At 42.4% G+C, this 24,521-nt stretch overlaps 1 protein-coding gene across 2 annotated transcripts in view; it reads right to left on the bottom strand.

Annotated features, from left to right (window-relative positions):
• The window catches only part of NSMCE2 (NSE2 SUMO ligase component of SMC5/6 complex), a 184,903-nt gene that overhangs the window by 4,745 nt on the left and 155,637 nt on the right, over positions 1-24,521 (bottom strand). For both annotated transcript variants that reach the window (XM_077271215.1, XM_077271216.1), the window contains exon 5: positions 3,068-3,168. In XM_077271215.1, coding sequence (XP_077127330.1) covers positions 3,068-3,168 — 101 coding nt within the window. The remainder of the gene's footprint in view (positions 1-3,067; positions 3,169-24,521) is intronic.

The raw sequence follows: 24,521 nt of genomic DNA, 5'->3' as shown, positions 1-24,521 counted from the left end.
TCATCTGCTCATACGTTTCCCCAAAAAAGTTACCACATGCAGCCTTTTCTGTGCCCAGCAATAAACAGAAAAACTCATCATCTTGAAGAAGCTTTCGAATCTGAGGTCCAATAAAGACTCCTTCCTTTATCTTTGCTTCACTAAACTTTGGAAATTTCTCTATAAGATACTTGAATGCTTTTGAATTTTTATCCATTGCCTTTACAAAGTCTTCATTAGAGCTCACCCTTACTGCTGTAACCAGGAACCTAAGAGCTCAGCCTTACTGCTGTAACCAGGAACCTAAGAGATCAGTCTTATTGCTGTAACCAGGAACCAAAGAGCTCAGCCTTACTGCTGTAACCAGGAACCTAAGAGCTCAGCCTTACTGCTGTAACCAGGAACCTAAGAGCTCAGCCTTACTGCTGTAACCAGGAACCTAAGAGCTCACCCTTACTGCTGTAACCAGGAACCTAAGAGCTCAGCCTTACTGCTGTAGCCAGGAACCTAAAGATCAGTCTTATTGCTGTAACCAGGAACCAAAGAGCTCAGCCTTACTGCTGTAACCAGGAACCTAAGAGCTCAGCCTTACTGCTGTAAACAGGAACCTAAGAGCTCAGTAATACTGCTGTAGCCAGGAACCAAAGAGCTCAGCCTTACTGCTGTAGCCAGGAAACTAGGAGCTCAGCCTTATTGCTGTAGCCAGGAACTAAAGAGTTCAGCCTTACTGCTGTAGCCAGGAACCTAGGAGCTCAGCCTTATTCCTGTAGCCAGGAACCAAAGAGCTCAGCCTTACTGCTGTAGCCAGGAAAAAAAGAGCTCAGCCTAACTGCTGTAACCAGGAACCTAAGAGATCAGGCTTATTGCTGTAACCAGGAACCAAAGAGCTCAGCCTTACTGCTGTAACCAGGAACCTAAGAGCTCAGCCTTACAGCTGTAACCAGGAACCTAAGAGCTCACCCTTACTGCTGTAACCAGGAACCTAAGAGCTCAGACTTACTGCTGTAGCCAGGAACCAAAGAGCTCAGCATTACTGCTGTAGCCAGGAACCTAAAAGATCAGTCTTATTGCTGTAACCAGGAACCTAAGAGCTCAGCCTTATTGCTGAAGCTAGGAACCACAAAGCTCAGCCATACTGCTGTAGCCAGGAAACAAAGAGCTCAGCCTTATTGCTGTAACCAGGAACCTAAGAGCTCAGACTTACTGCTGTAGCCAGGAACCAAAGAGCTCAGCATTACTGCTGTAGCCAGGAACCTAAAAGATCAGTCTTATTGCTGTAACCAGGAACCTAAGAGCTCAGCCTTATTGCTGAAGCTAGGAACCACAAAGCTCAGCCATACTGCTGTAGCCAGGAAACAAAGAGCTCACCCTTACTGCTGTAACCAGGAACCTAAGAGCTCAGACTTACTGCTGTAGCCAGGAACCAAAGAGCTCAGCATTACTGCTGTAGCCAGGAACCTAAAAGATCAGTCTTATTGCTGTAACCAGGAACCTAAGAGCTCAGCCTTATTGCTGAAGCTAGGAACCACAAAGCTCAGCCATACTGCTGTAGCCAGGAAACAAAGAGCTCAGCCTTATTGCTGTAGCCAGGAACCTACGAGCTAAGCCTTACTCTTAGGCAGATAAAAATCTCATAACACAAAGTAAACTGAACGATGCTGTTAAAGAGTGGTTCAATTGAGGTTACTGACAGAAAGTCTGGGTCATGAGAGGAAGATGCTTCATGACACCAAGCGCCCTCTTCTTTCTCACTTGACCAGATTGACAATGTTTTTGGTGCTTTAGGGACCGGCAGTTCTTCTGTATGTGGTAGTGGGCATATTGCAGATGGACTGTTTGAATACTGTAAAGTCCACTTCTTCCTTGAAACTCCTTTCCTAATGCAGGCACCATACAGAAATAGCAATTAGTAGTGTGATTGGTTGGTTCACAGTATGAGGTCTGGTTTTTTTTCATGTGGGACGAATTGTAGTTTTGAGCGATATCATTCATTTTATCTTATAATGTGCTGAAATAGGGAGAAAAAAAATCCAAATGGAATGAAATAGTTAAAAAAAAAATCCATCATTTTTTGGGGGTTTTGCTTTTATGTTGTTCATTGCGCAGTTACATGAAAATATGGATTGTGATTACAAAGACACAAAACCTATAAGGACTTTTTATGGTTTAAAATAACTCTGAAACTTGTAAAGGAGGAAAAATAATACAATTTTCCTTTAAAACTTGAAACTATTTTTTTTTTCATCCATGGCAGCTTTTCTTTTGATTGCTAAGCTGTATTTTTTTTGAGACCATAATATATTTTTTTTTTTACTTTATTAGCCCAACTAATACCATATACTGCAATTCTCTCTCTTATGTACCCTAAAATGGAACAAAATAAAAAAAAACTACAGCTAACAAAAAAACAAGCCCTCAATATTCCATCGACTGAAAAATAAAGAGGCACGGGAATTGGACAAACCTAATGGCGTCACAAACCAAATTTTTCTTTTTTTCAAATTTCAGAAATTTTGAAGCCATTAAAATATTATTTTTAAATAATAATAATAAAAAAGTATATAATAATAATAATAATAATAATAATAATAATAAGAAGAAGAAGAAGAAGAAGAAGAAGAAGAAGAAGAAGAAGACCAACAATAATAAAAACTAAAAAAACAATAATTAAAATAATAATACTGATAAAATTGAACAAGTTTGGTACTGATCTGGAGAAAAAATGGTTGCCAGGTCAAAAGGTCATATTTACTGCACAGTGAATGCAGTAAAAATTAAAGCAAAAAAAAAATAAAAAAAATAATTAATGGAGAAATTATGTTGTTTTTTTTTTGCCATTTCACTTGACTTCCTATTTTTTTTCAGTCTATTATATGGCAAAATTAAATGTGTCATTTAAAAGTACAACTCTTCCAGCAACAAATGAGTGCTAATATGGCTATGCTGATGAAAAAGTAAAAAAAACAAAAACAAAAAAAAAAACATGACGTTTGGAACAAGCAGAGGAAAAAAAAACAAAGTGCAAAAATGAAAACTGAACGTGTCCGTAAGGGGTTAAAGAACTCGATAACCCCTTCATGTACTATACCTGTGTTATGGGACAGATGAAATTAGCAATGGTCTGAGTGACCGCAATCTCTTCATCTTCATCCTCAAAGGCTGGACTGCTTGACTCCTGAGAAACGCCCACTAGGAGAGAAAAGAAGGACGAGAGCATGAAACATGTCCCAATAACCATCGGGGGAATTTCTTTTTTTAATACATTCACTTTGTACCAGATTGTTAAATATACTAAATATACTTAGATTAATGATCCACAATAGAAAAGCAGATGAAACTCTCAGCAACCGGTTGTTTCTGAAGCCTTCCATTCATGTCTGCAGCCGGCTGGTCCCACTCCTTGGCTGACAACAAGAGCTTGGAGACCCTACTTTTCTTCAACAGTTGGGCCTCCAAAAAGTCAGTCTCTCCCACCCCTTCTTCATGCATGATTGACCTCCACCAAATTGGAACGCTGTACTCCGCTATTACCTACTGACGATGAATGGAGCAGAAGTCAAGTGTGAGCTCCTCCTCTCCACTCAAGACGTTGGGTGCAAAGCCCAGATCTTCTGATCCTGGAAGATCTTCTGGTCCTGGTTGGACCTCCAGGCATCAACAAGTTATCGGTTAGGAATAATTTTCTTTTCTTTTTGGATGTGGAGTGGGGAGGCGGTTGGGAATAATCTCATCCATTGTTATTATAACTTTGATAACAACTGTCTTGAGAAGATTTCCATTTCCGGAATGATTGTCACTTCTCTCCACTCTTTCGTGGAATCTGTCAGCAGGTTTTGCTATGTAATCTGAGAGCAGCATGGTGTAGGTGCTGAGGCCCTGATTCCAGTGATGTATCATTTACTGGGCTGCTAAATAATGAATTAATAAGAGAAAAAGGCTGGTAGTCTGCGCTGCCATGTAAGACTCAAGGACTCAAGAAACCAAGGACGATGGGGAAATTTTAATTTGACCAGTGGATTACTCTCTACATGTTTCGAAGTTGGACCAACTTCTTCATCAGAAGACCCACAATTTCCATATAGTCCATGGTTTCTTGAGCCCTACATCAGCAGCACAGATAACCACCCCTGTTCTCCTATTATTTATTCTACATGACGGGATTTCACGGCTCGAGATTGCTGCAGAAGATGTTATACTTAATTTGCTCAGTGGTGGGTCACACAACCCAATAAGGTCAGAAATTCCCTCTCCCTCACCTTGATCCTCCTATTGGGCACTTGGTGTCTCTTTTTTCTCTAGTTACTGGGCTGCTGGCTGCAGTTTTGATAGAATCCCTGTTTTTCTCTGCAAGTAAATCTAGCGCTGCTCGGAATGCAGAGCTGTGTGTAACCCCGCCCACAAAAGCTGTGGGTAAGCTGCCAATCAGCGCTGGGGGAGGGGTTTCACATAGCTGGACTGCCTGGCACATGGCACCTAGTCCTGTAGTCATGATCTCCTGCTGATAAGTCACTGATTGTACTGAAACCACAGCACACAGACTAGTAAGTGACACATCCCTAGAATCAGGGTTTCTGGCCCTATGTTATTTTTCTCTCAGATTAAATAGTAAAAGCCTGCTGACAGATTCCTTTTAATAGAAGACCATACTACACTCTTGTAGGTCCATGTGCCTCCTGCTGTAATGAAGGAAGAATCTAAAGCTATGGTCCATCCTGAGGCATGATGGGAGTGACATTGAGAATAAAATTACATGTGTAATGTCAAGCCTATAATTAAAAAGAAGTCTTCACTGTTTAACTTCAGCCCATTTATTGCACCATTACTGCTAACGTGAGTTTCTAATAAACCTGCCCTTTAAGCCCGTCAGTCCTCGTCTGATATATACCGGGTAAGTGACCTATATTTCCAGGTTTTCAGAAAGGTGCTTGCTCAAACAGTAATCACAGATAACACATCTTCAAAACAAGTTTGGTGTATGAGAATTATTGGCCCGTTTCCTGGAAGACCTTTGCTGTAGATAATCTAAAGCTTTGAAATTCTTCCCTGGGAAAAAGTTAAGCAACCTTCTCTGCCCCGTCATCGTGAGCTGTGTCACCGGGGACAGATTCTAGTCTCGCTGCGCAGCATTCTTCTCCAGCCTGATGTCATTTCTTCTAAATGTTACTTTTTGAAGAAAAAAATTTAAATGAATAGTTTATATTTTGCCTAAAGGAAAAAAAATTATTTAGAAAGTCCCGAAACACAAATGATGAAATGTTCTGAATAGATGTTTTCATTCTACAGAAAGCTAACAGCCCTCCACCATTATAACCTGTGGATAAATCTGTGGATTTCCTAGTACCCACAGATGAAAGGGTCTGTAGAACTGGTGCTGGGTTGCTGAAGGGTGATAGTTTCTCTTGGGGGTCTGCTGAAGGGTGGTGATGTCTACAGTGATAAGCTAAATGGGAGCTGATGTTTGCTGAAAGTAGTCCATGAGCCGGGCCAGATATCGGTACCACCCGGAGTGACTAATTTTCTTTGGTATTTTTAGGTAGATGCATGTCTGTAGTTTATTTTTTGATATGATAGCCCTTACATATACGTAGCTTATTAACCCCTTCAGCCCTAGGCCTATTTGTACCCAAGTGCCTAAGCCAATCTGACCTGTGCCACTTCATGGGCTAATAACTTTGGAACGCTTTCACCTATCCAAGCCATTCTGAGATTGTTTTCTCGTGACATATTGTACTTCACGTCAGTGCTAAATGGGAGTCAATATATTTTACCTTTCTATATAAAAAAATGCTAAATATTCGGAAATTTTGGAAAAATCGCAATTTTTTAACTTTGAAATTCTCTGCTTTTTACAAAAATACTGATACCCCCCATAATAGTTATTAATTTACACTCCCCACATGTTTACTTCATATTGGCATCATTTTGAAAATGAAACCTTATTGTTTTACGACGTAATAGGGCTTATAGTTTTATGCGCAATTTTTCACATTTACAGCAAAACCCACTTTTCAAAGGACCAAGTCACTTCTGAAGTCACTTTAAGGGGCTTACATAACAGAAACCACCCATAAATTACCCCATTTTGCAAACTACACCCCTCAAGCTGTTCAAAACTCATTTTTAAAAACTGTTAACCCTTTAGGTGTTCCACAGGAATTTTAGCAGAATGAAGGCGAAATTTCAAAATTTCATTTTTTTTCCAGATATTACATTGTAATCCAATTTTACCTGCAACCTAGCAAGGGTTAACGGCAAACCCAAACTTGGTTACCCTAATTCTGCAGTTTATAGAAACACCCCACATGTACTCGTAAACTAAAGTATGGGCACACAGCACAGCTCAACACGGAAGGAGCGCTATGTGGTTTTTGGGTGGCGGATTCACTGGAAGAAATCTAGGGGGCCATGTCACATTTGAAGGCTGCCTGAGGTACCCCCACAGTGGAAACCCCAAAAAGTGACCCTATTTTGGAAACTACACCCCCAAGGAATCTTTTAGGGGGTATAGTGACCACTTTGACCCAACCAGTGTTTCACAGTAGTTGGAAACACTTGGTTGAGAAAATGGAAAAAGTGCATTTTTTACATGAAGGTGTCATTTTAGGCTCATTTTTTTATTTTTAAGAGGTGTACCAGCAAAAAATGCACCCCACTATTTGTTCACCAATCTCTCCCGAACACAACAACACCCGATATGTTGTCGTACACTGCAGTATTGGGGAACGGCAGGCCTCGGAAGGGAAGGAGCGCCAAATGACTTTTGGAGTGCAAATTTTACTGGAAGAAATCTAGGGGGCTATGTCACATTTGAAGACACCCTGAGGTGCCCCAACACACGCACACACACTGACACATACACGTTCTGTGCTGAACAGGACTCTCCGGTCTTCTCTGCAGAGCTCCTATCTCCCTCTGTAGAGGCTGACACCTCCCAGGCTTGTGACTGATCACATGGCCGTGACATCACCACAGGTCCTGTAGTCCTGTACTGTGTGCTGCTGCTGGTAAGGAACTTGTGGAGAGAGGGGGAACAGTCACCTAGCACCAGCGCTCCCAGCTCTAAGAACGAGCGCCTCATGAAGGTGGGCCCCTGCCTCCTCCTTCCCTGCGCGGCGGCCTTTCCCCCCGGCGGCTGTATTCGGCGTATAAGACAACCGCCCTCTTGGAGCCATGTTTTTCATGGCTAAAAAGTCGTCTTATACGCCAGGAAATACGGTAAATAAAATTTTAATGTTTTTCTTTGTGTTTGCAGGTGTTTACTGACTATCTAACGGCATGATGGAAGTACCAGCAAGGAAGAAATCACGGATCGACTGTATCATACACTGCTCTAATGATGACAGCGATGATCTGGCGTCCCTTAAGGATTTGGACTCCTGGAAAACATTGCTTAGGGCTGCAGAGATCAGGCAGCATGAATCAGTCCTGGTAGCAGCTAAGGGCCTTGAAGAAGGAGAAATACCACACATACAATATCACCGTAAATGTCGTAGTATCTTTACAATGAAGAAGTCACTGGATTCTATCCTTGGCAAGGGTGTCAATGTCGAAACAGCAAGCAAAATCTCCATGAGGAAGCTACCGAGGGGTGCCCCCAGTGATAGCAGGGTGTATGCCAAAGTATGTATCTTCTGTGAGAAGTCAAGCAAGTACCTAAAAGGAAAACAAACAAGGGAGCCAATTGTCCAGTGTGTTGAGCTACGAGCAGATGAGACGATCCGCAGAGCAGCGATAAGGAAAGGCACACAGAGAATACTTGGTTTACTTAGCAGAGACCTTGTTGCTGCAGAGGGGCACTACCACAAGTCGTGCTACAAACTATTCACAAAAGATGATTCCCAAGTGGCCTGTAGGTCTAGTGCAGCTGAAAATCAGGTCGAAAGCGAGGAAGTACGCTACGAAGAGGCAGAGAAAGAGGCCCTTGAAGAACTCTTCTTGTATATAAGGACTAAATTGTTCCCAAACCCAGAAGTACTGCCTATGATAAACCTCACATCTAGGCTTGAGAGATTAATGATATCCCGTGGTATCATCCAACTGAAACCATCGACAAAGAAACATGTTCGACGAAAACTTGAAACAGAGATTGGGGAATCACTCCGCTTTCTCTCAGATGAGAAAGGTAAGCTTCTAGTCTATCCATGTAGCCTATCAATGGACGACCTTGTCCGGCAAGTACACAGCATGACAAAAGATCTGCAAGAAGCAAGAGCTGCTAACTCTGGAGATATCGTAACCAAAGCAGCAATGCAGCTAAGGAATGAGATCAAGAAGCAAGATGTGAGTCAGCCATGGCCTCCCAATACAGATCAGAATGTCGTTCCTGCATTAGTCACTCAATTCCTGCAAACCCTGCTTACAGGAGATTGTGAGTGCCAAACTACCTGTGAAAGAGCTCAACGTCTTGCCACATCCTTCGGCAGTGACTTGGTTTTTGCTGTTACCAATGGAAAGACAAAGCCACCAAAGCACGTACTGCTATCCTTTGCAGTTAAGTCTTTGACCGGCAATACAGAACTGATTCGAACTCTGAATCGTCTTGGCCACTGTGTGTCATATTCAATGGCTGAGGAGATCGATACAGCCCTTTGTATCCAGAAGTTGGAATGTTCAAAGGATGACATCCCAATGCCAGCAAGTATCTACCCAGGTGTGTTCACAACCCTGGCCTGGGATAACATTGACAGACTTGAGGAGACACTAAGTGGAGCAGGTACATCTCATAGAGTCAATGGCATTGCTGTTCAGTCCAATGTTGCATGCTCTGTGACAAAGAAAGTCCTGCCAGATGTAACCAAGTCGAAGAAAAGAAGCATAACTCTGACAGAATTAATGCTACCGATATACAATGTTGGGCAGCGGGGAGAGCCACCCAGGATTGAGACTTCGAATGTTAACACTACCAAGGAGGTCCAGGATTCAAAAACCAAAAACCATATCTGGCTTCTGGCTAGAATGTCAGACCATGAGGATCAGACCACCAGCAGTTGGACTGGGTTCAACATAAAAATCCGCAGCGACATTGTAGTGGCCCAGGACACTGTAAGCTACCTGCCCACTATCAATGCTCCTGCAACAGCCATGTCCACTGTGAATGAAGTCTTGGAGCAAACACATGCCATCATGCAGACCCTGAAGCTTAACAGAATTGTGTGTGTGTTTGATCAAGCACTCTATGCCAAAGCTGCCGAGGTTATCTGGAAACAGGAGAAGTTCAAGAACATTATAATTAGAATGGGTGTCTTCCACACAATCTGTAATCTCCTCTCTATCATAGGGAACAGATTTCAGGATGCAGGCCTTAGAGATCTGTGTGTTGAATCCGGTGTAATCGCTGAAGGATCAGTGTCTGGAGTGATGGACGGCCGGAGGTACAACAGAGCAGTGAGACTACACAAGCTGGTCTATGAAGCACTTATGAGGCTTGCATGGAAAAACTTCCTTCCATGGCTAGAAGAAAACCATGCAAGGGACCTTCACCATCTGGATGAAACACTGAAGAACATCACAAACTTTCGCATCAGTGTGTCGCAGGGATCCTTCGAAAAGCTCTTGGATAATGAATCTTGCACACTTACCCTGAAGCTCTTTCAAGTTTATCTTGAGACCCTCAGAAATGAACAACTCTCAGCATTCTGGATGTCATACTTGGACATGGTCGAGACCATGCTGGCCCTGGTTCGAGCTTCAAGAGAAGGCAACTGGATGCTTCACCTAGGAGCAATCCGACAGATGATACCATGGTGTTTTGCCTATGACAAGGTCAACTATGCCCGATACCTAACCTATTACTATGCCACAATGTCTCGGCTGCCCATAGAACACCCAGAGGTCCATGAATACTTCATGCAAGGTGGCTTTTCGGTCCAGATCGGTAGCAAGAATCCTTTTGGACGAATTCCTGTGGACCAGACCATTGAAGAGACAATCAACAAAGACACCCAGACACCAGGGGGCACAAAAGGCTTCAGCCTCAAAGTTGGAGCTGTTTCCAGGTTCTACCTGACATCAGAGTACCGCAGTATGTACTTGAGGCAGCTGAGGGCCCTGGTAGGCCAACAATATACTGACTTCAGCCATTCAGACCTACAGGTGTCTAGGATTAGAAGAGATGAAGCCGATGTCCAATCTTTCGTTCAACTGCTGGAGACAGGTTGGGTGAACCCCTTCAACAAAGAGCATAATGGTGAACTTATTAGTTTGTCAACAGCGACTGTAGCACCACCAGATGTAGCCAAAGACCTTCAAGGGGCATACAGTATAGGAGAGGATGCATATCAAACATTCAAGGATGAGCGTTTGGGTACCGATAAGCCAACTACATTGTTTCATGACAAGATGACGAAGAACAAACTTAAAACGTTCTCTAACATCCAAATGAAGACACGCAGACAAGGTCTTGGCAAGGAGGTAATTTTGAAGGCTGACAGAAACCTATTTGGCCAGATGATACTTGTAGCTGAGAACAGAAAGCTACAAATGAGTGATGTCTTGACTCATCCCCTGGGTCCATTGCCATGGGCACTTGCCAATGGTGATGGGTCTATCCGCAAGACCAACAAGGCTGCCCTCGCAAGGGAGTTGGAGAGGAATGCTCGTCCTGCAGAAGTGATCCCCGAGCCCTCTGCAACCATCATTGATGGGATGAGCCTGGTTCAGAAACTGAAGGGAAACAATGCAACATTTGGCCAGCTAGCAGGCACAGCAATGAGTCGCGCTATCCATGAGGGTGCTAAGAGCAAGCGCATTGATATTGTCTTTGACGTCTACAAGGAGACATCCATCAAAGATACAGAAAGAGTCAACAGATATGAAGGCACAGGGATCCATTTCAAGAACATTCAACATGGGCACAACATCCAGCAGTGGAAAAAGCTTCTAAGTAGTTCCTCCAACAAGGCAAGTCTCATAAAGTTTCTGGTAGAAGAATGGAAGGCGAAACACCACAGGGAGAAGCTTGAGGAGAAGGAGCTGTATGTCACATGTGAGCAGCTCTGCTTTAAGATCACCAAAGAACAGTGGGAAGAGGCTGCTGACCTTAAGTCAAATCAAGAAGAAGCAGACACACGCCTCCTTCTCCATGCTCTTCATGCAGCAGAATCTGGTTACAAGTCGGTCATCATCACTTCGGAGGATACTGATGTCATGGTCCTGTGTCTGGGCATGTGCCACAAAATCCCATCCCACCTGTTCCAGAAATGCGGTACACAGAACCGGACAAGATTCCTGGATATCACCACTCTGAGCCGAACATTGGGAGGCAGCGTATGTGATTCATTGATTGGTATGCATGCATTTACAGGCTGTGACACCGTCAGTGCATTCGCTGGCCGTGGGAAGATGACGACACTCAAGCAGTTGAAGATGAACAAGACATACCAGGATGCCTTTCAGGAAGTTGGTCGTTCATGGGAAGTGTCTACCGAACTTTTTGAGAAGTTACAGGAAATCACCTGCCACATGTACCTGCCAACTACCCAAACAACTGAGGTAAACAGGCTCCGTTATCAGCTGTTCTGTGCCAGACGTGGAGTGGTAGAGTCAAGTCAACTCCCTCCTTGCCAGGACTGCCTTTTCATGCATGCACTGCGTGCAAACTACCAGGCTGCGATCTGGAGGAGAAGTCTGCAGAGCCAGCCATGGGTTGCAAACCCAACAGACTGCGGTTGGATGATAGATAACGACGGAAAGCTTGTTGTCAAGTGGATGCAAGGGGCACCAGCACCAGAAGCTATTATACAGCTACTGTCCTGCAAGTGTGTGCGGTCATGTGAACTTCCTCAGTGTACTTGCCTCAGCAATGGCCTGAAGTGCACAGACATGTGCAGATTACAGACATGCCAGAACAAGGGTACTGAAGACGAGCCAGTAGAACAACAGTCAGATTCAGAGTCCGATGTTGAAGATATTATGGAGTAACATATATATATATATATATATATATATATATATATATATATATATATATATATATATATATATATGCACATGACATGTTCAGTGTGTATTTACATAACTTGGATTAAATTTTGTTACAAATACTACATCTAGTCACTCCGGGTGGTACCGATATCGTCATATTTGGTTCTTGGCTCATGCTAAAATTCCTGTGGAACACCTAAAGGGTTAACAGTTTTTAAAAATGAGTTTTGAACAGCTTGAGGGGTGTAGTTTGCAAAATGGGGTAATTTATGGGTGGTTTCTGTTATGTAAGCCCCTTAAAGTGACTTCAGAAGTGACTTGGTCCTTTGAAAAGTGGGTTTTGCTGTAAATGTGAAAAATTGCGCATAAAACTATAAGCCCTATTACGTCGTAAAACAATAAGGTTTCATTTAAAAAAGGATGCCAATATGAAGTAAACATGTGGGGAGTGTAAATTAATAACTATTATGGGGGGTATCAGTATTTTTGTAAAAAGCAGAGAATTTCAAAGTTAAAAAATTGCCGATTTTTCCAAAATTTCCGAATATTTAGCATTTTTTTATATAGAAAGGTAAAATATATTGACTCCCATTTAGCACTGACGTGAAGTACAATATGTCACGAGAAAACAATCTCAGAATGGCTTGGATAGGTGAAAGCGTTCCAAAGTTATTAGCCCATGAAGTGGCACAGGTCAGATTGGCTTAGGCACTTGGGTACAAATAGGCCTAGGGCTGAAGGGGTTAATAAGCTACGTATATGTAAGGGCTATCATATCAAAAAATAAACTACAGACATGCATCTACCTAAAAATACCAAAGAGAATTAGTCACTCCGCTTGGTACCGATATCGTCAAATTTGGTTCTTGGCTCATGGACTAAAGGTGATGTCTGTTGGGTCTGCAAAAGGCTGCTGATATGGGCAAGGATCTGCTAAAGTCTACAGTGGTCTGCTGAAGCATGCTGAGATTACCACAGGCCAGCCAAATGTCTGAAAAGATCTGTTGCAGAGGTCTGCTGAAAGGACTGCAAAAGGGTGCGGAGATCAGTAGGGTTCTGCTGAAGGGTGCTAAGATTAGTCGGGTTCGGCTGAAGGGTGCTGAGATTAATAGGGTTCTGAAAAAGGGTGCTGAGATTAGTAGGGTTCTGATGAAGGGTGCTGAGATTAGTAGGGTTCTGATGAAGAGTGCTGAGATTAGTAGGGTTCTGAAAAAGGGTGCTGAGATTAGAAGGGTTCTGATGAAGGGTGCTGAGATTAGTAGGGTTCTGATGAAGGGTGCTGAGATTAGTAGGGTTCTGATGAAGGGTGCTGAGATTAGTAGGGTTCTGATGAAGAGTGCTGAGATTAGTAGGGTTCTGAAAAAGGGTGCTGAGATTAGAAGGGTTCTGATGAAGGGTGCTGAGATTAGTAGGGTTCTGATGAAGGGTGCTGAGATTAGTAGGGTTCTGATGAAGGGTGCTGAGATTAGTAGGGTTCTGATGAAGGGTGCTGAGATTAGTAGGGTTCTGATGAAGGGTGCTGAGATTAGTAGGGTTCTGAAAAAGGGTGCTGAGATTAGAAGGGTTCTGATGAAGGGTGCTGAGATTAGAAGGGTTCTGATGAAGGGTGCTGAGATTAGTAGGGTTCTGATGAAGGGTGCTGAGATTAGTAGGGTTCTGATGAAGGGTGCTGAGATTAGTAGGGTTCTGAAGAAGGGTGCTGAGATTAGTAGGGTTCTGCTGAAGGGTGCTAAGATTAGTCGGGTTCGGCTGAAGGGTGCTGAGATTAGAAGGGTTCTGATGAAGGGTGCTGAGATTAGTAGGATTCTGCTGAAGGGTGCTGAGATTAGTAGGGTTCTGATGAAGGGTGCTGAGATTAGTAGGGTTCTGAAAAAGGGTGCTGAGATTCGAAGGGTTCTGATGAAGGGTGCTGAGATTAGTAGGGTTCTGATGAAGGGTGCTGAGATTAGTAGGGTTCTGATGAAGGGTGCTGAGATTAGTAGGGTTCTGATGAAGGGTGCTGAGATTAGTAGGGTTCTGATGAAGGGTGCTGAGATTAGTAGGGTTCTGATGAAGGGTGCTGAGATTAGTAGGGTTCTGATGAAGGGTGCTGAGATTAGTAGGGTTCTGATGAAGGGTACTGAGATTAGTAGGGTTCTGATGAAGGGTGCTGAGATTAGTAGGGTTCTGATGAAGGGTGCTGAGATTAGTAGGGTTCTGATGAAGGGTACTGAGATTAGTAGGGTTCTCCTGAAGGGTGCTGAGATTAGAAGGGTTCGGCTGAAGGGTGTGGAGATTAGTAGGGTTCAGCTGAAGGGAGCTGAGATTAGTAGGGTTCTGCTGAAAGGTGTTCAGATTAGTAGGGTTCCATGCTTAAGGATGCTGAGATTAGTAGAATTTTGATGAAGAGTGCTGAGATTTAGTAAAGTTCTGCTGAAAGGAGCTTAGATTAGTAGAATATTGCTGAAGGGTGTTGAGATTAGTAGGGCACTCCTGAATGGTGCTGAGATTAGTATGGTTCTGCTGAAGGGTGATGAGATTAGTTGGGTTCTCCTGCAGGGCGCTCAGATTAGTAGGGTTCTGCTGAAGGGTGCTGAGATTAGTTGGGTTCTGTGGAAGGGTGCTGAAATTAGTAGGGTTCTGATGAAGGGTGATAAGATTAGTTGGGTTCTGCTGAAGGGTGATGAGATTAGTATGGTTCTGCTGAAGGGTGATGAGATTAATTGGGTTCTGCTGAAAGGTGCTGTGATTAGTAGGGTTCTGCTGAAGGGTGTTGAAGTCTACAGGGGTCTGCTGAAGAATGCTGAGATTAGCAGGGGGCTGGTTGAAAGATACTGAAGTCTCTAGGGATCTGTTGGGAGAGGTCTGTGAAAGTAGAACAAGACTGCTGAAGGATACTGAAGTCTGTAGTGGTCAAACGAATGTTGCTGATGTTTGTTAGGATCTGCTGAAGGATACTGATGACTGCAGGATTCTGCTTAAGATTGCCGACATCTGCAGGAGTCTACTGAAAAGTGCCGAGACCACCAGGGGTCTGCTAAAGGGTGCTGAAGTTACATGGCTCCGCTAAAGTGAGTAGTATAAAGTGGTTTGCTGGAGACTGCAGGGGTCTACTTAAAATTGTTGACCACTGAAGGGGTCTACTGGGTTTCATGAAATATACAAAAAAATTATGGTAGAAATAATGGTCCATGTCTTTCAGCACACTACTCACCTGGTAAGAATATGCAGGACATTTTGTAGATATTGTGAACATAAAGGAGAAGGTAAATAGCTATAAATGGGTTACACTTTTACTGGTTTTTCCATGAAGACACTACTAAACATGAGGCAAACACAGCCCCTCAGATGAAATTCTGAGACCACACACCTTCATGTGTAGGACAGTGCGGCTCATAGCACTGGGAGCACCACCAACCAGACCTACATGGCACAGCAATTTCATAGGCCATAGATATGAGTCATGGGAAAACTCAACCGATCATTTTCTAACCTGCGAGATGAAACCTGGTTCTATGGAAACCATCTATTCTCATTAGTGTTCATAAACCATTATTTCAGGATTATCTGATTGTGTAGGAACCTGCAGGTTGTGACCAACTTTGTATCCTAATCTTTTGCTTTTTCCAATGCATCTAACATAAAAAGAATTAAGCAACATTGCAAAGAGTGTTGAAATTACTAAGTTTTCCCCGACTGATGTATACAGCTCTAATGAAACACATGGGTTTATCATGAACAAAAATGGTTCAGTGTAATAAGCTGTAATTCTGTAATCTGGAGCAGACTGACCACTGAGACTCATACTTGTCCTGCATGGGAAAAAAGTATAATGTATGTACACAGTGACTGCACCAGCAGACTAGTGAGTGCAGCTCTGGAGTAAAATACAGGATGTAACGCAGGATCAGTAATGTAATGTATGTACACAGTGACTGCACCAGCAGAATAGTGAGTGCAGCTTTGGGGTATAATACAGGATGTAACTCAGGATCAGTAATGTAATGTATGTACACAGTGACTGCCCCAGCAGAATAGTGAGTGCAGCTCTGGAGTAAAATACAGGATGTAACTCAGGATCAGTAATGTAATGTATGTACACAGTGACTGCACCAGCAGACTAGTGAGTGCAGCTCTGGAGTAAAATACAGGATGTAACTCAGGATCAGTAATGTAATGTATGTACACAATGACTGCACCAGCAGAATAGTGAGTGCAGCTCTGGAGTATAATACAGGATGTAACTCAGGATCAGTAATGTAATGTATGTACACAGTGACTGCACCAGCAGAAAAGTGAGTGCAGCTCTGGAGTATAATACAGGATGTAACTCAGGATCAGTAATGTAATGTATGTACATAATGACTGCACCAGCAGAATAGTGAGTGCAGCTCTGGAGTAAAATACAGGATGTAACTCAGGATCAGTACAGGATCAGTAATGTAATGTATGTACACAGTGACTGCACCAGCAGAATAGTGAGTGCAGCTCTGGAGTATAATACAGGATGTAACTCAGGATCAGTAATGTAATGTATGTAAACAGTGACTGCACCAGCAGAATAGTGAGTGCAGCTCTGGAGTATAATGCAGGATGTAACTCAGGATCAGTAATGTAATGTATGTACACAGTGACTGCACCAGCAGAATAGTGAGTGCAGCTCTGGGGTATAATACAGGATGTAACTCAGGATCAGTAATGTAATGTATGTAAACAGTGACTGCACCAGCAGAATAGTGAGTGCAGCTCTGGAGTATAATACAGGATGTAACTCAGGATCAGTAATGTAATGTATGTAAACAGTGACTGCACCAGCAGAATAGTGAGTGCAGCTCTGGAGTATAATACAGGATGTAACTCAGGATCAGTAATGTAATGTATGTACACAGTGACTGCACCAGCAGAAAAGTGAGTGCAGCTCTGGAGTATAATACAGGATGTAACGCAGGATCAGTAATGTAATGTATGTACACAATGACTGCACCAGCAGAATAGTGAGTGCAGCTCTGGAGTATAATACAGGATGTAACTCAGGATCAGTAATGTAATGTATGTACACAGTGACTGCACCAGCAGAAAAGTGAGTGCAGCTCTGGAGTATAATACAGGATGTAACTCAGGATCAGTAATGTAATGTATGTACATAATGACTGCACCAGCAGAATAGTGAGTGCAGCTCTGGAGTAAAATACAGGATGTAACTCAGGATCAGTACAGGATCAGTAATGTAATGTATGTACACAGTGACTGCACCAGCAGAATAGTGAGTGCAGCTCTGGAGTATAATACAGGATGTAACTCAGGATCAGTAATGTAATGTATGTAAACAGTGACTGCACCAGCAGAATAGTGAGTGCAGCTCTGGAGTATAATGCAGGATGTAACTCAGGATCAGTAATGTAATGTATGTACACAGTGACTGCACCAGCAGAATAGTGAGTGCAGCTCTGGGGTATAATACAGGATGTAACTCAGGATCACTACAGGATCAGTAATGTAATGTACGTACACAGTGACTGCACCAGCAGAATAGTGAGTGCAGCTCTGGAGTATAATGCAGGATGTAACTCAGGATCAGTAATGTAATGTATGTACACAGTGACTGCACCAGCAGAATAGTGAGTGCAGCTCTGGGATATAATACAGGATGTAACTCAGGATCAGTACAGGATCAGTAATGTAATGTATGAACACATTGACTTTTGTTTGTAATTAATTTTATATATGATATGAAAATTGATGTGCCCATGTTACTCTGAGTCTGGAATATAGTATTACTTGTATTAACAAGAATGCTGAACAATTTCTTTTTGCGGTGCAGTAATTGTCACATACCTCCCCTATGGTTAGCTGACGTTATCTAAGACAGTGATTATAGTAGGAAAAGTCCTTACCATCTCATTTGCGGAGTCTATGCTGAAAAACCAGTTTACTTATTATGACTGCACAAGCTGCCATGTACCTGTAACCTCCCGCATAACAGAAAGCTGCGGTAAATTCCGGTAAATATGTAAATAAATGTATTTGATAAATTGCCTGGTCGAGATGGACACAAACCCATTGCCTGAAGCGATGACTGTGCACTTTCTATACAGAAAATACAGGCAAGTCTTAAAACTGCCACGTGGGACAAAAATGAAATATCATGCGCCAAGAATGATAGACCACCACTAAAAAATGTCCTTTATATAAAAAAAAAAAAAAAAAAAACCCATGGAAAAATAGCCACGTATGTGACACAGATATCAACGAAGTAAAAAAATAAATAAAAAGACTTGTAAACCACCAGGGATGGGGGAAAGGGTGAGAGAGGGAGGGGGCAAAATTGCAAAATATATATATATATTTTTTCAAACTGTTAGACATGCAGTTTGCATCCTGATCCAAGATTTAAGTTTCTCCATAAGCTGAATGTGAGCTTTGTGTCCCTCTCAGTACTATATAGGCTTTGTGTGTCTATCCCAGTAACATAGGCTGGATGTGAGCTCTCTGTCTCTCACAGTAATATAGGCTGGATGTGAGATCTGTGTGTCTCCCAGTAACAGTCTGGACGTGAGTTATGTGCGTCTCTCTCAGAAATATAGGCTGGAAGTGAGCTCTGTGCCTCTCCCAGTAATATAGGCTGGATGTAAGCTCTGTGCCTCTCCCAGTAATATAGGCTGGATGTGAGCTCTGTGTCCCTCCCAGTAATATAGGCTGGATGTGAGCTCTGTGTGTCTCTCCCAGTAATATAGGATGAATGTGAGCTCTGTGTGTCTCTCCCAGTAATATAGGCTGGATGTGAGCTCTGTGTCTCTCCCAGTACTATAGGCTGGATGTGAGGTCTTTGTCTCTCCCAGTAATATAGGCTGGATGTGAGCACTGTGTCTCTCCAAGTAATATAGGCTGGATATAAGTTTTACATGTCTCTACCAGAAATATAGGCTGGATGTGAGCTCTGTGTGTATCCAAAGTGCAGCTGTTTTCATTAGACCACATATCAGCAGAGCTTTTATCCTAGCCCTTAGTTCTACTTCAAGTGCCTTACTTCTTATCTGCAGCCTGTTTTCTCTCACCTCCCCGAAACTGAACATGCTTTCTCTCCTCTCCACACTGTAGAGATACAGCTGAAACTAGAAGTTTCCATACACTATATAAAAAGTCGCATCTGCATGTTTTTCTCAATATCTGACATAAAATCAGAATAAACCTTTCCTGTTTTAGGCCAATTAGGATTACCATAATTATTAATATTTGCCAAACCCCAGAATAATGAGATACAGAAAATGTTTTAAGGCATTTTTATTACCTCCTACAAAGTCAAAAGTTTACATACACTAAGATTACTATGCCTTTAAACAATTCTGGACTGCCCATATGATGATGTCATCTACTTGGAAGCTTCTTTTTTTTGGCAACATCTGAGTTAATTAGACACACCTGTGAATGTATTTTAATGCACACCTGAAACACATTGCTTCTTTGTGTAGCATCATGGAAAAGTCTCAGGAAACCAGCCAAGATATCAGGAAGAGAATTGTGGACTTGCACAAGTCTGGCTCATCCTTGGGTACAATTTCAAGATACCTGAAGGCGCCTTGCTCATCTGTACAAACAATTATACAAGAGTACAAACAAGACGGGAATGTCCAGCCATCATACAGTTCAGGAAGGAGACGGGTGCTGTGTCCAAGAGATGAATGTGCTTTGGTCTGACAAGTGCATATCAACCCAAGGACAAAAGCAAAAGACCTTGTGAAGATGATGGCGGAAGCTGGTAAGATTGTGTCAATATCCACAGTGAAACGAGTACTGTATCAATATGGGCTGAAAGGCCACTCTACAAGGAAGAAGCCATTATTCATTATGAAACATGAAAAAGCCAGACTAATGTTTGCAAATGCACACAGGAGCAAAGACTTTAATTTTTGGAGACATGTCCTGTGGTCTGATGAAACTAAAATTGAACTTTTTCGGCATAATGACCATCGTTACTTTTGAAGGAAAAAGAGAGAAACTTGGAAGCCTAAAAACAGCATCCCAACCGTGAAACATGGTGGTGGCAACATCATGTTGTGGGGTTGTTTTGGTGCAGAAGGGACTGGTGCACTTCACAAAATAGAAGGTATGATGAGAAAAGAAGATTATGTGGCAATACTGAAGCAACATCTCAAGACATCAGCCAGGAAGTTAAAGCTTGAGCGGAAATGGGTCTTCCAAATGGACAATGACCCGAAGCATACTGCCAAAATGGTAATAAAGTGGCTTCAGAATAACAAAGTCAATGTTTTGGAGCGGCCATCACAAAGCCCTGATCTCAATCCTATTGAAAATTTATGGAGAAAGCTGAAAAGGCCGATGCGAGCAAGACGACCTACAAACCTGGATCAGTTACCCCAGTTTTGTCAGGAGGAATTGGCCCAAATTCCGACCAACTATTGTGAGAAGCTTGTGGAAGGACATCCGAAACGTTTCTTCCAAGTAATTCAGTTGAAGGGCAATGGTACCAAATACTAATGAAATGGATGGAAACTTTTGACTTTGTATTAAGTAATAAAAATGCCTTAAAACATTCCCTCTCTCATTATTCTGGCATTTGGCAAATATTAATAATTATGGTAATCCTAACTGACCTAAAACGGGAAAGGTTTATTCTGATTTCATGTCAGATATTGAGAGAAACATGCTGATGTGTCTATATATATATATATATATATATATATATATATACACATATATATATATATATATATATATATATATATATATATATAGTGTACGGAAACTTATAGCTTCAGCTGTATGTGGAGAACTCAATCCCCACTGCGATCTATAAAATGTAGAGAAGGGAAATGGGTAGCAGAGAGATCTGTCAAAACCAGGACCTGTGATGGATCTTTAACAGTTTTGCAGAAAAAAAATAATGCAGATTATTTAGACAGTTACCAAACTATGGAACTAGGAAGCAAACAAACAATAAAAAAAAACCACGTCTGTAGAAGTACATAACCTGTCAGGTTTTATTATCTCCAATTGATCTAATCTGTGCAACATCGATGAAATGTAGATTCATTTCGTAGCTTTTTTTCCAATCCTTCATTTAAATCCTGAACAATCACTTTGATAATTTTTATGTAATGGAGCCGCAAGGGCAGGGGTTTTGGCCCTTCACTTACAGTACTCTAGTCTCCCTCCCTCTTTTCCTACAGTCATTGAATGAGAGGTCACTTTTGTCTGGAGATCTCGTGCAGGTGCCAAGAGTTTACCATAAAGAAGTCAACAGGTTGAATTTTAAAATGAATTTTCAGAATTTGCAAAATTCACATTTATTATTTGTTTTATTTTGTTATTTTCTTTTCTTTGCTTGCGACCGAGCTTTTTATGAAAAATATCAACTTTTACTGCATTCTCTAAATCCAGATTACAGGTAGCCGTGAATGAACCCAGTCCAATAAATCCCTCTGAGCAGTCAGATGTATGTAGAGGAATGCTAGAAGTCACAGATCATTCTCCCCACCCAGCTACAGGAATCCGGAGACATGAGGAGTATACCGTGCTATTTTTTTTACAATAGTAAGAGAGAGGGCTTCATTAAAACTATCAAAAACAGAGAGTTTACCTAATGTTAGATGATTACCATTGATGCTGATCCTGTGGGAACAGTTTTTTGTGTTCAGTGGTTTCACTTGTGATTTGGGAAGCCTTCTTGGGTCAGACAAATTTTTTTTTCCATACAATCAATTGACATGGATGCCCCAAATAAATCACTCCAAAATGCTGGCCACTAGGTGACTCCCTACTGTCTATGTTTCTGTTTATTGCCTGGTGACAAATAGTAAGTCAACGGGATCCATCAATCCATCCATTCATTGGGCTCCATCTAGCATCAGAAACACCAAGACAGATTACAAGAGGTGGGTGTGAGTCTTTCATTTTCTACAGGAAGGGGAGAAAGGTTCCCCTAAGGCCCCCATATAGTATGATGTTCTCCCACAGCCCTCATATAGTATGATGTTCTCCCACAGCCTCCATATAGTATGATGTTCTCCCACAGCCTCCCTATATTATGTTCTCCCACAGCCCCCATATAGTATGATGTTCTCCCACAGCCCCCATATAGTATGATGCTCTCCCACAGCCTCCATATAGTATGATGTTCTCCTACAGCTCCCATATAGTATGATGTTCTCCCACAGCCCCCAGATAGTATGATGTTCTCCCACAGCCCTTAGATAATATGATGTTCTCCTACAGCCTCAATATAGTACGATGTTCTCCCACAGCTCCCATATAGTATGATTAGCGCCTATATAGTATGATAGTCCCCACACAGCCCCCAACATATAGTATGTTTCCCAACAACCCCAATACAGTATGATGTTCCTCCACAGCCCCCATACAGTATGATGTTCCCCACAGCCCCCATATAGTATGACGTCCCCCCCAGCCCCCATATAGTATGATGTACCTCCATATAGTACGATGTTCCCCCACACAGTAAGATATTCCTCCACAACCACCATATAGTATGATATTCCCCCACGGCACCCATATATCTTCATGGTCCCCTCACAGCCCCCATAAAATATGATTGTTCCCCACAGCTCCCATATAGTATGATGTTCCCAGACAACCTCCATATAGTATAATGGTCCCCCACAGCCTCCATATAGTATGATGGTCCCCGACAGCCTCCATATAGTATGATGGTCCCCCACAGCCTATACATAGTATAATGTTCCTCCACAGCCACCATATAATATGATGATCCCCCACATAGTATGATGGTGCGCCACAGCCCACAAATTAAAAATCTTACACCCACTTAATTCAGTCATAACCTTCATCTTTTTTTCTTTGCAGTGGACGCGGGAGGCACGATGCAGTAACGTAATCGCGCCAAACAGTGGCACCAGCCTCCCAACTGACCGCAGGCCGGAAGTATCCTGCTGTCTGCTGGTGTCCCTGAGGTCCTGAGGACACAGATGCTGTTAATAATGTTGCAATTGATGAGGCCTACGGCCGGACAGGCCCATCTGTTCTTTTTCCTTGTTGGCCAGTCCGGTCCTTAGGGACACAACTGAAACATCTGAACCCAGCTGAAGGGAATGCACTGTTATACAGAAATTACAAAAGGGGAGATCCATAAACAATTCCTGTCCATGTCCTATCACAGAAATAAAGGAGCAGACATGACAGCATGTAAATCTACATCTCTCCAGCAGTGGCTACTTGTCAGGACTCTGAACATTTTGATTACCTTTTGTGCATTACTGCCCTTTTCCAAGATGGCGTCTTTGGTCTCATGTGCACTGTGTCTTCCTGCTATATTACTCCACCCCAGCCTTTAGTCTGTGCTAGAGTATTCGGACTTGAGTTTCTCTCTGCACCTGTTTGAATCACCGTGTGATAATATAGACTTTACCACTTTTAAAACTGTGTCCTGTAGTTGTCTTGTTCCATGCAAAGAGTCTCCTGAGTTATCCCTTATAATCTTTACACTACTGCAGAAAAACATGCCTGGCTAGAAGTGTTTTTCTCCTTGATCAGTTATTTCCTATGGGCGGAGGGTAGGACCCAGTTCGATCAGCTGATCACTCTGGGTAATAAATAGCAAAAAGGGTTGTCTCTGATAATCAGATATATTTGTATTTGTGTATTGTCGTGTTTTTCTTTTTCCCCTAAAAACAATTCTTAAAATGTTATTATTATGAAGAGCGTGGGAATGAAAAAAAAAAAAAGATTTTCTTTAATTTTTTTTATCACAGCCCAGGAAAAACTGATGCAACGGATGGTAACTTTTGTATCTGACTCATTTACCAGCGGCTACTAAACCAAGGAAGAAAAGAAACAACTATAGATCAGGTGACATACCAGGTGTGAACAGAGCCACACAAATTACAAAAGGGATGGTGCAAATGGCTGCCATCCGTGGTGTGATCGAGCGTGTGCGCCATCACTGCATTTATTGTTACTTGGCACGGGCCGCAGATACATAAGGAAGCCCGAGTAAATATGATCCATAACCAACATGTATAGGGGTAAATGGAGCATAGCGTGTGCTGCAAAAACTCCTGAGGACGGGATTATCTAGGTCAGAACTCGATGAAACATTAACAAATGAATGCCCGCATCCCATCACATGTGCCAGCCGCAATAATTAACTCCGGGAGCACCCAAGGACCTGGCGGCTGTATAAATAGCCTCGTTTGTGCTAATGAAGGCAGATTGTAAGCAGCACAGTCGTGGTTAATTGATGATGCTTCCATCTCTCCAGCGCATCCTGGCCTGTAAGCTCCGTCACCTCTGGTGACCCAGACGGGCGTTACATTACACGCTAGCATGGTGGGAAAAACATTGACAATAGTACAAAGAACACAAAATGTGACTTCAAGGTCTGAAATGTTATAATAGCCAATTACAGAAGTATTTTATGCAGGTTGGTAATGGGACATCAACATCAAGAATCCCTTCACAATTGCCCTACAAGTAGCAACCTATAGTAAATCTCCACCATTGTCCGTGATGACTGCACAGCCAGCCTGGGTCCAATCGCTCTACCAAAACCCTACACCACCTACCCGAGTCTCCTTCACATTGCCAAGACTGGGTCCATTCGTACTACCATAACTCTACACCACCTACCCGAACAAATCTCCTTC

Source organism: Ranitomeya variabilis, chromosome 6, assembly GCF_051348905.1.
Source record: "Ranitomeya variabilis isolate aRanVar5 chromosome 6, aRanVar5.hap1, whole genome shotgun sequence".
Classification (NCBI taxonomy): Eukaryota; Metazoa; Chordata; class Amphibia; order Anura; family Dendrobatidae; genus Ranitomeya; species Ranitomeya variabilis.
This window is presented reverse-complemented; position numbering and strand designations above follow the sequence as displayed.